Genomic DNA, 12,346 nt, shown 5'->3' with positions numbered 1-12,346 from the left:
AGTCGACCAAGGTCAAGCAAGTGAAAGTGCAAGCAGAGTTGGGTGTATAGTGTAGATAAAGCGAGGATGGGTGGATGGTTATCGTTCGTTTCGTCTTCGTCTGTTGAGTCGTACCTCTAAATCATAAAGAGCGTCAAGACGTTAATCGTCGTTAGAAGGTATTTGATGATCTTCAAGAACACGGAACAAGATACAAGAGGACGTAAGACATTAGACGTTGGTCGAGGAGAAAAGAGGAAGAAGGAACGATGATGATGAGGAGTATAGGATGGTCAGTGATCAGTGTATATGTTTGAGTACAAGCATTGCATTGCGTTGTTTAGCATGGATTCGAGTACTTGTTGACTTGTTGACATTCAGGAAGGTATATCATAGCGTTAGGAAAAGTTATAACGTTGAATGATAAACATCATCACCGACTTGTTGACTCTGTAGATTGTCGATCAACTGCCTATACAGTTTAAAGGGTTTGATGGTGATGGTGTACTGTCATTATGGTGGAATCGAAAATCAGTCACGCTCTTTTCGCTCGTTTGACGCGTCGTCAGGTCCTTCTATCGTCCTTTGTGTGTCTGTGTGTGGAGGGTCGTTGATCATATACAGAACGTGTAAAACTGGTAAGAAAGGAAAGGGAATTGTCGGGATCATCGGAAAGTCGTACAGTTCATCCTTGACACAGCCTCTTCAAGTTGTTACGTTCTTCGTTCTTCACATCGTCCATGTACATCTTTGCATGACCTCAAAGCCATCGTCAGCGACGTCAATAACTCTAATCATTACGATAATCTCGGCCTTCACGACCTGATCAAACCAGCGTGACAATCAAAAGAGCAGAGTCTTCAGGTCCAACAAGTACGCTTTGACCACCGCGTATCGACCATATTTACCCTGAGTCCGATCGCGAAAACACGAGGTGACAACGACTTTGGTACTGAGCTCGGATCGTGAGTCCCGATATGCATATGCGGGCTCCTATGCATATGTCGTTGCCTTTGGTGTGTGGTGAATGACCAATGATGTCAAGTCCAGATCCGGGGCAATTTGCTCGGTCGAGATGTTGCGCTTCCTGAAGAATATGTCGTTGAGTGCGTTCCGACTTTTCCGCACAGCTTGATTTTGCAGCGATCAGTCGGGCCTTCCTTCGAATTCGTACCTCCAAGTCAGCCAATCGGATATTCGGTACATTATTTTATTGAAGCAGCAGATCCCATCTGACGAAGAATAGCCCTTGAAACGACATTGCCTTTTCCACTAACCCCTCAATCTGTCATGTTGAATGAAATTCCGCTCGCAGTACAACACACGACAATCTCCTCAGAACCACCACATCCTTCTAGTCGTAACCAGCTCTGACCATCACAGCCCTTAAATACCGATCTCACCGGGCGATTCAACCGGTATATCTCCCTTCAACAAAGTGCCTCTTCCTTCCCCTCTTTCTTGAATGGCCGTCAGCATATGATTTGTAGGTCTCGGCGTAGGTGTTCCTGAATCGCTGGATCCGTTCGAAGATGGGCGTAATTGATTTGCGGGCAGTGGAGCTGGTCGAGAAGTATGTTGATGGCTAGTGGAAGAAAAGGATACGGTGCGCGTGCCGTGCTAATCAGCTTGACTCCTTTCCGCCGCGCTCATTTCATTGTGTCAATATTGGCAGAGGTTGAAACATGTGAAAATAGGGGACTTACGGATTCTGAGACGAGTAATCGCAATGCACGTAAGCTCTGATCACTCCATCCAGACTATCAATATTGATCAGCATTTTGAACCGTCTCTACCAACAGCATCAGAAAGCTGACCTTTCCAGAACGCATCTGAATAATGATCAAAAGCTCCAATTAGCTCAATCCTATTCGAGTGTACGAGAAAGATGAAAGATTGAACGCACTGTATAGTCTCTCCTACATCATGAGCGAAATGCAGAGAGCTGGTCCTCGGCAATATGACATCAATCTCAACAATCAGATCATCCCTGATTCAACGCAATGCGATATCAGCGTTTCATTGATCGGGCGAGGATGCTTCGTCCGGAGATTGGCCTCACCCAATATGATAGCATTCCACATCTGCAATCTCCAAGACCGGATTGAATCTTGAGACGAGATACAGAACCCGTGTAATCTGATCTCGAGAAGCTGATTTACCGGAGACTAAGCCAACATGGAATCATGCGTGAGTGAAAGCAAATGCCGGGCTGGTGAGAGATGATGACGTACGATTTGCGAAGTTCTGCAGTAATGTTTTGATCCATTCTACAATGATATACGTCGACAAGACCATACCTCCGATGGGATCCAACAAGCGCCATGCGAAGAATGAACCGATCCACTGAACGTCACGCAATATTAGCGTTACAGGAAAGTGGACATTAGGCGGAAGAGATGTCAAACGGGGTTTGCTTACAGGGAAAGCTAAAGACATGATATTGAAAAACACATCGTTCTCCGCATCTTGAGCTAAGGCCTGAACGCCGGATGAGGGGATACGAGAACACCAGACCCATCTACAGCTTTCGTCAGCGAACGGTACTTAGGGGTGTAATATTGTAAAATGGTGGACTCACAGAATTGATTTTATACCAATGGTCGCTAGCATGACTCTGAAGATGGGATGCATCAGCTGATTCCAACATTTCAAAAAGGCGGGTGTGACTCACCCAATACCCAGCCAACTCAGATCGACTGCTGCTTCTTCAGCAGGACCGATGGCTCTTTCGAAGGACTCGATGAATACCTGCACGAAAGATGCGATCATTGCAACGGAAAATATGAGCTGCAAGCCAAGTCGTGGTAATGTCAGCCTTCATCCTCTGGTTCACCATACTACAAAGTCGATAAGATGCCAAGTCTTTAAGTATTTGTACTCACTACACCTAGCGGCTCGAATCTCCTTTTACCAGCAGGATACTAAAACCACGCGCGTTAGCCCCAGGATCTCCCAAATACTGCTGAACAAGGACTCACTTTATGTTTATCGCTCTTTACTCCTATAGCCCAACTCGTACCCAGGATAATCATCGTACTCAACAAATCCAGCGCCGAATCCACCAGCGAAGCAGTCAACGATATGGACGAAGAGTACAGTACAGCTACGACTTTCGCAGCGACAAGCAAAACATTCGCGACCGTATTCACTGTTGGCCGTCACTCCGTGCATTAGCTGATAATTGATGATCCTTGACATTGACATGGAGTCAAGGAGCCCCTTTAGTCTTTTAGAACATACCATTCAGAGCTAGCTTGGCTAATCTTTCTCTCTTTTCTTCTTTACTCCCTCCCCCGCCCCCACCTCCGCCGAAGCCATCTAATAAACCGGTACGCTCCTCTGCGTCCGGCTGAGGAGTATCACGTACCATCCTACTAGTCTTCAACTTCCATGCGCTATGTCTTCGTCCGGGTGTACCGGAGATCTCGTCTTCCAAATCCCCTATACGTTGTATGTAGTTCCGCTGGGGTGAGAAGGAGATAGCGATATCGTGAGGTAGCGTTCCGGAAAGAAGCCCGTCCACTTCTTCGTAGTGATCATGTATGGTGGAGAGGTACTCGTAGTATCCTCTCACCTACAAGGGGAATATGATCAGTGGAAGAGTATCCCGCAGAGTTGGTGAGAATAGATCAGTCTGCGACAATTCATAATCACGAGAGGCAGGAATAGTGGAGACGGAACACACACGGCAGGAGTAGAGAAAGACGCAGCAAATTTGATGATGTAATATGTCAAAAAAGCAGCCTGATGACGATGCACGTACCTTCTTAGGCAACTTCTTCATTTCGTCTTCTGAGATAGGTATCCCCATCCCCTCGAAATCCAAGGACCTCTCATGTTCACTAATGATCCCACCCGCATGAACCTCTTCAATCGTCATTCCCTTCCCCCTTCGGTGGGCGAATGGCTTTGAGATACTGGATGATCCTTCGCCATCTGAGTGAGAGCCAAAGTAGTCGTCCGCATGGCCGTTTTGATCGACGTCGGAGAAGGTCGAGTAGGTCTGATTCTGCCGTTTGGGCTGTTGAGGGAAATATTCGCCGTTCAAAAGTAATTTGGTGGTGGGTGAGGGTGAGACCGAGGACATGGTGTCAAAACCTGAAGAGAAGGAGGCGATGGAAACAGGTCAAGCTGAGTGATGCGATCTTGGGTGATTGGTAAGTAATCCTCTGCGCCAATTGTAAGATGACCTCCTTATCTATCTCTGATGATTTTGAATTTGTGAATATGGATGATGACTTCATCCGCTCCTGCGCAATATAGGTTAGTCGCCGAAATGGGATCTGAAACCACGTGAGTCGATCTGCAATAATCTCTTCCGGCGGAAATACGTCAGAATAATTCTATGCTCGAACAGCTGCTTTGTCCTGCATGAACCTCATGAACACTTCTATTTCTGCTAGGAGCTGACCCACTACTCGTCGCTCAAGGTATTGCGACTCAGATGCATTGGACTCGCTGAGATCATGCCCTCTCCTCCGCCGCCCTTTCATCTCCTGCGATCTCACCACTCGCCCCTGTCGACTGTCATCTTCAACCCATCCAATACACTCTTATACTCAGGCGACCAAGATGGGTATATAACGATCCTAGACCTGAAAGTGCGGAGGGTGATAGCTTATTGGAGAGCTCACGAGGGCGGTATACTGGGCTTGCAAGAGTGGCACGGATCTCTAATCAGGTATGCATTCCAGCTTCAAACCACATACCAGTGTGCGATGTAGCGGAATCCAGCTAAGCTGATCTGGAGTGTAGTCATGGAAGAGATAATATCATCCATATCTACGAGCCGCTCAAGAAACCATATATCTCCTCGAGTATAGGCGAGAACAGCAAGAAGGGCTTAGAAGTGGTCAAGAGCTTGCCGACCAACGCATTGAATTTCTGCAGATTCTCGCTCCTGCCTTTACCGCGTAAAGAGAGTCATGAGATTGGTGAGAATGGGGAAGGCAAAGGAAAGGGGAGAGAGAGAGAAGGGGAAGGTCTACTCGCTGTACCCAGTCTGATGGATTCTGAATTGGTATGCAACCTCTCACCTTCTGTTATTTGTTACCCCATGGAACGAGGAGTATGCTGATACTACTATATTCCCAGGTCGATATATATCACCTTTCCTCAATGAGGCGAATACATGCCTCAATCAATGTAAAACCAAAAATCACGCCGGTGACGAAGGACTCAGTTATACCGGAAGACTCACGGTCAGGTGAGCGTCGCGCATCCCCTCAGCTGGTCAGCACCTGTCGGGCGGCACAGCTGACATCACGTATTCTCTCCTATAGGTCTGGTCATGTCAATACACCTCCGACATATTCCCGACACCTCGACTCTGACGCTGAGTATAGGCTACGAAGACGGCAGAGTAGAACTTTTCACATCTACCCTTGACAGTATATCGGAGCTTTACGATGCTCGAATGCCGTCAACATCAAAGGACAATCCGTGGACACTGAGATGGACGGGAAAGGGTCACAACGAAGCGATAATGGGTATGGATGTGGATAAGCAGTCTAGATACGCTTGGACCGTTTCAGCGGATCATAGATTGGTCAGATACGATCTCGAGAAGGTGAGTACAGTGCTTATATACCTACCTGTAACATATGATGCGGAATCGCTGATCGGTATAAATAGGTCTTACTGGAGCAGGTGAACAGGGAAGATATGAGTAAAATGAAGGATTACCCAATGAAGCAAATTGGAAATTCGTGTGTGGCTATGAATGCGAGTGGGAAGGTGGTAGCTGTTGGAGGTTGGGACGGGAGGTGAGTCCAAAGGCAAGATCGACACGAAGCGGAACTACCTGAGCCGGGTGAGCTGACGATGATGTGTATGATAGGATACGCCTCTTTTCAGCTCAATCTCTTAAACCACTAGGAACCCTTACCTCACATCGAGAGACAGTACATGCCCTTTCATTTGCCAACGCACAGGACGAGGAGGGTGCGAATGTAGAGTCTTTGGCAGAAGAGGCATCGACAATAGACATCGAGGATGAAAGCGATGAAGACGAGGTGGACGTGGATGATTTACCGCCTAAGGAGAGATGGTTAGCGAGTGGGGGAAAGGATACTAAAGTCGCCTTGTGGGGTTTGATGGATTTTGAGGGAGTCACGAGAAGCTAGATCTTTTAATGCATTTGCAACACCGTCAAGTTCGCGGTGGACAAAGCGTTTCTTGGACTTTTTAGATGATTCACACTTTCACACAAGGAATTAATCGGTTGCGGTCGGATCCAGATTGACCTCCTTTGGATCTGAAAAGGGGAGAAAAAAAAAAGCGGACCCAGCTCGAACAACGTCAAACAAACAAACAGCAATTCCCAGGATTGATTACATATTCCCTGGGTTCTTTTCGCCTTTCAGATCATTCCGTCTTTTCTCGGTTTTCTCACTCCAAAAAACTTGCTGCTTTCTGCTCAACGCGCGGTCAAACGGGATCCGACAACATGCAAGCTCAACCAGAAATGTGAGTCGGAATTCATCAGTCATGTCTATTGTTCGCTGATTTATCGTTAAACAGCAAAGCAAACCTCGTCGAGGTGATCAACGGCGGATCGGCTGCCGCAGGGGCAAAAAAGTGAATGAGTCAAACTTATTTACGGCTGGGATAATGGACTGATATGGCTTACAATCACAGCGACGACATCATGGACCACGACGGACACGAACACGAGGAAGAGGACGTTTTGTGCGATTCATGGAGTTACTCTGAATCTGGTGGCTACATGGATCATAGAGGTGTCTTCTACGAAACTCGAAGAGTTCCCGGAACCCTCTCTGAACGACTGTTGAACCTTGAAGATTGGAAAATTTTGCCTACTGCCACCTCTGCTGGATGTCTGATCATCAGAGATCAGCTTCAGCCCATGACTCCCGAACAAGTCGCTATCAGAAAAACGGAACTCAAGAGTATTTACGGAATTGATGTATTCGAAGACGCGGATGGCAGGTGGTGGGACGAGAAAGACTTCAAGATCGCTCAAGATACCATCAAATCTAATGTGTTCACTTCCCTCCCAGTCGTTGAGGTCGACCCGAATATCCATCATGCTAAAACTCCCAAGAACGTACAAGAAATCAAGAATCTAATCGCGGTCCAAGGTGCATCTCATCTCCTGCAACTTGTTGGGAGGACAGAAGCGGGAAAAGTAGTCACCATGAGATACGGATCCGACCTTACATCCTGGATTATCGGGCCCTTAGTTGACGGTCGAAAGGTACAATTACCCGAAGAATGGAAGATCAGATGGTTGATTGATGTTGTGAGGGGACTCGCCAATCTTCACGAAAAGGGCATTCTTCACAAGGACCTCACCACCAACAACGTTCTTTTCAAAGATGATCATACTATCCTTTGCGATCTGGAGTCCGGACCTCATCACCAACTCATCATCCCTCCCGAGCTCGCTCAAGGACATTTCACAGAATGGAACGAGAAGATGGACATATACGCTTTGGGCATTCTCATGTGGTCAATCGAGAACCGAAATATGTCTAGACCTCATCGGGTACTCAAGGCTGGAGGACCATTTGGTCACGTCATGTCAAAATGTTTGGCGAATGATCCGAAAGAGAGACCTGACCTCAAGGCCATTCTGCTTGGCCTGCAAGAGCTTGACGAGAAGTGAGCTGCTTTCAAGTTCATACTCTCTTGCTAGTATTTGATATGACGCTGATTATTCTGCCTACAAACAGGACCGCCGTCATTCGATCTGAGGACGTAATCATTGATACAGCAAGGGAAGACCAAGATGCTGAAACAGAGTGGGTTTTTCCCGATCTACGTCTAAGGTCATGAGAGCTGACAAGATCGTGCTCAATAACCCCAGCTCGGAGCCCGTCATTGCGTATCAACCTGGTCTGTGTGACGCTTGGGCACACACCGATCGTGGTGGATTTCTTGATTACAGTGATACCTTCTACGAAATCATTCGCAGAATTCCCGGCACACTGTCCGACCGACTTCTGAACGAGAGAGACTGGAGCGTCCTCCCCAACGTCACTTCTCCAGGCTGTTCCATCGATGGGGGTCAGATCAACGAAATGAACGCCGAACAGGTCGGTGATCGAAAAGCCGAGATCGACAAGGAGTTCAACGTGCATGTATTCGAAGATGAAGACGGTCGATGGTGGGACGATGAGGAATTCAAAAGATCCCAAGACACGGTCGCGTCCGAAATCTTTCAATCTCTTCCCGTCATTCAGGTTGATCCTGCTGTTCATCACGCCAAGACCCCAAAGACCGTTCAGGAAGTCAAGAACCTTCTGGCTGTTCAAGGTCTCCCTCACATCATACAGCTTGTAGGAAGATCCGATAAAGGGAAACTCGTGACGTTGAAATTCGGTCAAGATCTGAACTCTTGGATCGATATTCCCGCCGTAGACAAGGAAGGTCGACTTACAACATCCGAAGAAAGGAAAGTGCAATGGGTCATTGACATCGTTGATGGTCTCACAGCTTTACACGAAAAAGGAATCTACCACAAAGATCTCACGGTCAACAACATCCTGTATCAAGAGGACCACGCGGTCATCTGCGATATGGAATGCGATCCTTACAGTGTACTGGTAGTCTCGCCTGAGCTTGCGCAAGGTATCGTCACCGAATGGAACGAGAAGATGGATATCTACGCTCTAGGAACACTTATATGGTCAATCCAGAATAAGAATATGCCAAGAGCCCATCGCAATCTTGTGGCGGATGGTCAATTTGCGAGTATCATGGCCGGTTGTCTTGCTATCAACCCGGATGACAGACCTTCTATCGCGGAGATTCGAGTTCAGCTCGCCAAACTCCAGGAGTCGACCAACAAGTGAAAGGGCGCACGTTCGAGAAGGGCATCTGTTTGTATAGCTTGGTAATGATTGAATAGGTCAAGGCGAAAATTTTTGTAAGATAGAACATCTTATGATGCATGGCGATTGTATATGGCGCAGAGTGTGCGTCATCGTCCGAATTGAAAGCAGACACACCGAGCGTGATGGAGCAATGGGGGAGGACCAAACGTGATGGAAACTATGTTGTTCAGTTCCCTAACCAAGCCAAAGAAGGGTGTACTTGAGTACAGTACATGGCTCGAGCCATCCTTTGGATTTTGTTAACGTGCGGTCAAAGCTTTCAATCTGTTTCATTTCTAGGTCAACGACTAATTTTCTTTTCTCGACTGGTTTGCGGGGGTTCAGTACTTCAAAGACAGCAATACCCCCTCGCCACTTGTTGGTTTTTCATCTCCCACTTACGAAGTGTACAATCAGTCAACAAACCGAATTTGCTTTTATTTTCTCCATAAAGGTTATTCGAGTATACCGTACCACACCAGGAAATTATCAGCTACCATCAACATGACAGAGCAACAGGAGAAGTGAGTTGTCCTAAATTTCTGGATTTTGCACTGGTGTACTCAAGCTGCATTGTTCTCTCTGTTTTTGCAGCGCGCAAGATCCACTCGAAGCCAAAGCCGATACCATTTCGGAGACTTCCTCTCACTCTCAACAAGATGAACTCCGTGACGCCTGGGACATCACCAAAGGTGGAATACTTTCGCACAAGGGCATCTTCTACGAAGTCAAGAGGGTCCCAAATACGCTTTCTGATTGATTATTGAACGAATCCGATTACAATCTCTTGCCACACGCCACTTCTCCCGGACTACTCATTATCGGCAACCAACTCACCGAGCTCACCGAGGAACAAGTCAAAGCAAGGAAGAAGGAAAGAGAGGAATCAGAGAATGAGAATAATTTGATACAGATGGACGACGGGACATGGTCTACTCCCGAAGACATCGAAGCTGCGCGAATTACCGTCAAATCTGCCATCTTCCAATCTCTCGACTTGATCGAAGTTAACACTGAGGTTCATTATGCGAAAATCCCGAGATCCATCAGGGAAATCGAGAATTTACTCAAGGTCAAGGGTGTGCCTCACGTAGTACAGATCGTAGGTAGGACATCGGATGGAAAAGTGGTGTTGGAACGATTCGGTCAGAATCTGAAACAGTGGATAACGGACAAAATCACAGCTCGACAATGGAATTTTAGCGAGGAAGAGAAAATCCAGTGGATTCTCGATATTGCTCAAGGTTTAGCCAGCTTACATGAAAGAGGGATTATACATAAAGACCTGACAATGAATAATATCCTCTTTGAGAAGAATCGTGCGATCATATGCGATTTGAAATCTGGAGATAGTAGTATTGATATTCGACCTCCCGAATTCGTTCAGAAGATTCAGTTGGAATTCAACGAGAAGATGGATGTATACGGTTTTGGGGTGGTGTTGTGGTCTATCGAGAATCGAAATAATGCCCGACCCCATCGTATTTTACAGCCTTCAGGTATTTTCGAGGGGGGTGATGAGGAGGTGTCTTGCTGTTGATCCGCAAGATAGACCAACTATGGACGAGGTGGTAGTAGAGCTCAAACGAATGATAGAGGAAAGGCAAGGTAGATAGATGGTCTGTAGGAGTAGCATAGTATACTGTATCTACACCACTATGCATAGCTCATTGTGCGAATGGCGTCTTTGATCCATACATCTATACATTGTAGTCAATTGCAGCTTACAGAGAGGGTGAATGCACGAATGTCAGAGATTTACGGTTTGATGGTTGTGGAGCGCAGTTATTTGTTTACGCTCAGATCACGGGACCTTGCGTTTGTCATTTGATTCAAGACATCCTTTGGAGGTTCTAAAAAGACGACCATAGCTTCCCACCATCATTTTTCAATAGCAAACTTGTCTATCCTCTGTTGACATGTTTGTTTAACGCAAGTATCTATACACTCCTCTTCTTCATTTGGAATCAGATTTTTACCAATCATCTACAGTACTGCCGTTTGCCACAATGACGGAACCGACGCAGGAGTGAGTGGCTGCGGTATGATCCTGCTTAAGACATCTGATTGGGTAGCCTATCGCGGAGCAGGACTGTCAATGCCAGAACTGTGTGCTGATGCCGCTTCTCTTCTCTTGAGCAGACCATTGAAAGGCATCCTTGGGGGCCCGGGGGATTTGGAAAAACAAGGTGATGAGCCAGCTGTCTCGCACGATGTTAATTACGAGTTAGTCAAGCGGGACTGTGTTATCTGGATTCTCAGAGAAGGTCCCTTCGGTCGCTGACCTTCCTGTTTTGTAGATCTCAAGGATTCCAAGCTGCTCCAGATACGCCCGCGTCAGCTGTACCTTGGTACAAAAGATGGTCATACACTACAACAGGCGGAACCGTCATTCACAACAGCACGTTCTACGAAGTCAAGCGAATACCCTATACCCTCTCTGATCGAGTCATGAGCGGTGCCGAGGAACCACCAGTGGTATCATCTCCCGGAACTCTGATCATCGCTGATCGAGTCGAACTCATGTCTTCCGAAGACATCAAAAGAAGAATGCAAGAACTTGACATGAACGAGAACTGTCAACCTCTCGACACGCCAGAACCAACCAGAAACCTGCAAGCTATCATTGACTCTCCCATCTTTCAATCGCTTCCTCTCGTCCAGCCTGATGAAAAGATTCACTACGCCAAAACTCCAGGCTCACTCGGGGAGGTTAGGAACCTCCTTGCTGTCAAAGGTCTTCCTTACGTCCTTCAGATCGTCGGGAGAACCGAAGATGATAAACTGGTCACGATCAGATACGGTCAAAGCGTAACGGAGTGGATTATCGATAGGGATATGATCGTCCCTGAAGAATGGACATATCAATGGGTAGTGGATATTGTTCTGGGTTTACAACAATTACACGGAAAGGGAATCCTTCATAAAGACCTCAGTGCCAACAACGTCCTCTTTGAAAGGGATCACGCGATTCTTTGTGATTTCGAGGCGGGCGAAGATGACATGTTCGAAGTTCCCCCCGAATGTATCCTTCGCGATAACAAGTACGATACTCGATCAGACGTTTATCAATTAGGTTCTCTTCTCTGGTCGATCGACAATAGAAATATGCCCAAATATCACACTACCCCACAACCTTCCGGTATCTTCAAGGATATCATGGCCGCATGCTTGGCCGTAAATCCCGCTGAGAGACCGACTCTCAAGGATATCCTCGCGGAGCTTGAGCAGATGAAGGAGACCAAGGACCTCGTCCCTGACGTCTAAGCTCATCCAGTGTTGATCTGACATCTAAACAAGGTAGTGAGAACATCTGTATGATGTCTGTTTATTGTATAGAAAAGAATTTCATCAAGTTGAATTCATTTGTACATACGGCGACTTCAGATCAGCTAGCTTTCGATACACTCCTCATGCATCGTCAGATGGGTATCAACTTGGTTGCTCATCGTGATGGGTTGAAGTAGGACTCGGTCGATAGAATGCATAAATGGCTGTTCGCAACTTACCGTACAGTCCTGTCG

General features: G+C 46.9%; 5 protein-coding genes across 5 annotated transcripts; 4 read left to right on the top strand and 1 right to left on the bottom strand.

Annotated features, from left to right (window-relative positions):
- Nucleotides 1-1,365: 1,365 nt before the first annotated feature.
- I303_105539 (uncharacterized protein) lies at nt 1,366-4,069 on the bottom strand (the record flags this gene model as incomplete). The annotated part of the gene is made up of 13 exons (XM_018408312.1): nt 1,366-1,564; nt 1,686-1,739; nt 1,797-1,811; nt 1,886-1,969; nt 2,042-2,147; nt 2,214-2,325; nt 2,401-2,500; nt 2,561-2,596; nt 2,654-2,769; nt 2,865-2,903; nt 2,961-3,130; nt 3,223-3,556; nt 3,746-4,069. 13 exons carry the CDS (start codon nt 4,067-4,069, stop codon nt 1,366-1,368), a joined length of 1,689 nt encoding a protein of 562 aa, XP_018262003.1.
- Nucleotides 4,070-4,448: 379 nt separating this feature from the next.
- I303_105538 (uncharacterized protein) lies at nt 4,449-6,107 on the top strand (the record flags this gene model as incomplete). Its single annotated transcript, XM_018408313.1, has 6 exons — nt 4,449-4,663; nt 4,738-5,002; nt 5,077-5,188; nt 5,265-5,551; nt 5,617-5,747; nt 5,822-6,107. 6 exons carry the CDS (start codon nt 4,449-4,451, stop codon nt 6,105-6,107), a joined length of 1,296 nt encoding a protein of 431 aa, XP_018262004.1.
- A 524-nt stretch (nt 6,108-6,631) lies between these two features.
- I303_105537 (uncharacterized protein) lies at nt 6,632-8,801 on the top strand (the record flags this gene model as incomplete). Its single annotated transcript, XM_018408314.1, has 3 exons — nt 6,632-7,608; nt 7,680-7,748; nt 7,814-8,801. 3 exons carry the CDS (start codon nt 6,632-6,634, stop codon nt 8,799-8,801), a joined length of 2,034 nt encoding a protein of 677 aa, XP_018262005.1.
- Nucleotides 8,802-9,735: 934 nt separating this feature from the next.
- On the top strand, nt 9,736-10,362 carry I303_105536 (uncharacterized protein; the record flags this gene model as incomplete). Its single annotated transcript, XM_018408316.1, has 1 exon — nt 9,736-10,362. One exon carries the CDS (start codon nt 9,736-9,738, stop codon nt 10,360-10,362), a length of 627 nt encoding a protein of 208 aa, XP_018262007.1.
- Nucleotides 10,363-10,831: 469 nt separating this feature from the next.
- Nucleotides 10,832-12,089, top strand: I303_105535 (uncharacterized protein; the record flags this gene model as incomplete). Its single annotated transcript, XM_018408317.1, has 3 exons — nt 10,832-10,851; nt 10,965-11,048; nt 11,123-12,089. The coding sequence occupies 3 exons, from the start codon at nt 10,832-10,834 to the stop codon at nt 12,087-12,089; spliced, it is 1,071 nt and encodes a 356-aa protein (XP_018262008.1).
- Nucleotides 12,090-12,346: the final 257 nt, after the last annotated feature.

Source organism: Kwoniella dejecticola, chromosome 6 (genome assembly GCF_000512565.2).
Source record: "Kwoniella dejecticola CBS 10117 chromosome 6, complete sequence".
Taxonomy (NCBI): domain Eukaryota; kingdom Fungi; phylum Basidiomycota; class Tremellomycetes; order Tremellales; family Cryptococcaceae; genus Kwoniella; species Kwoniella dejecticola.
Note: the sequence above shows the minus strand (reverse complement) of the source record. Positions and strands in the feature narration are given on the sequence as shown.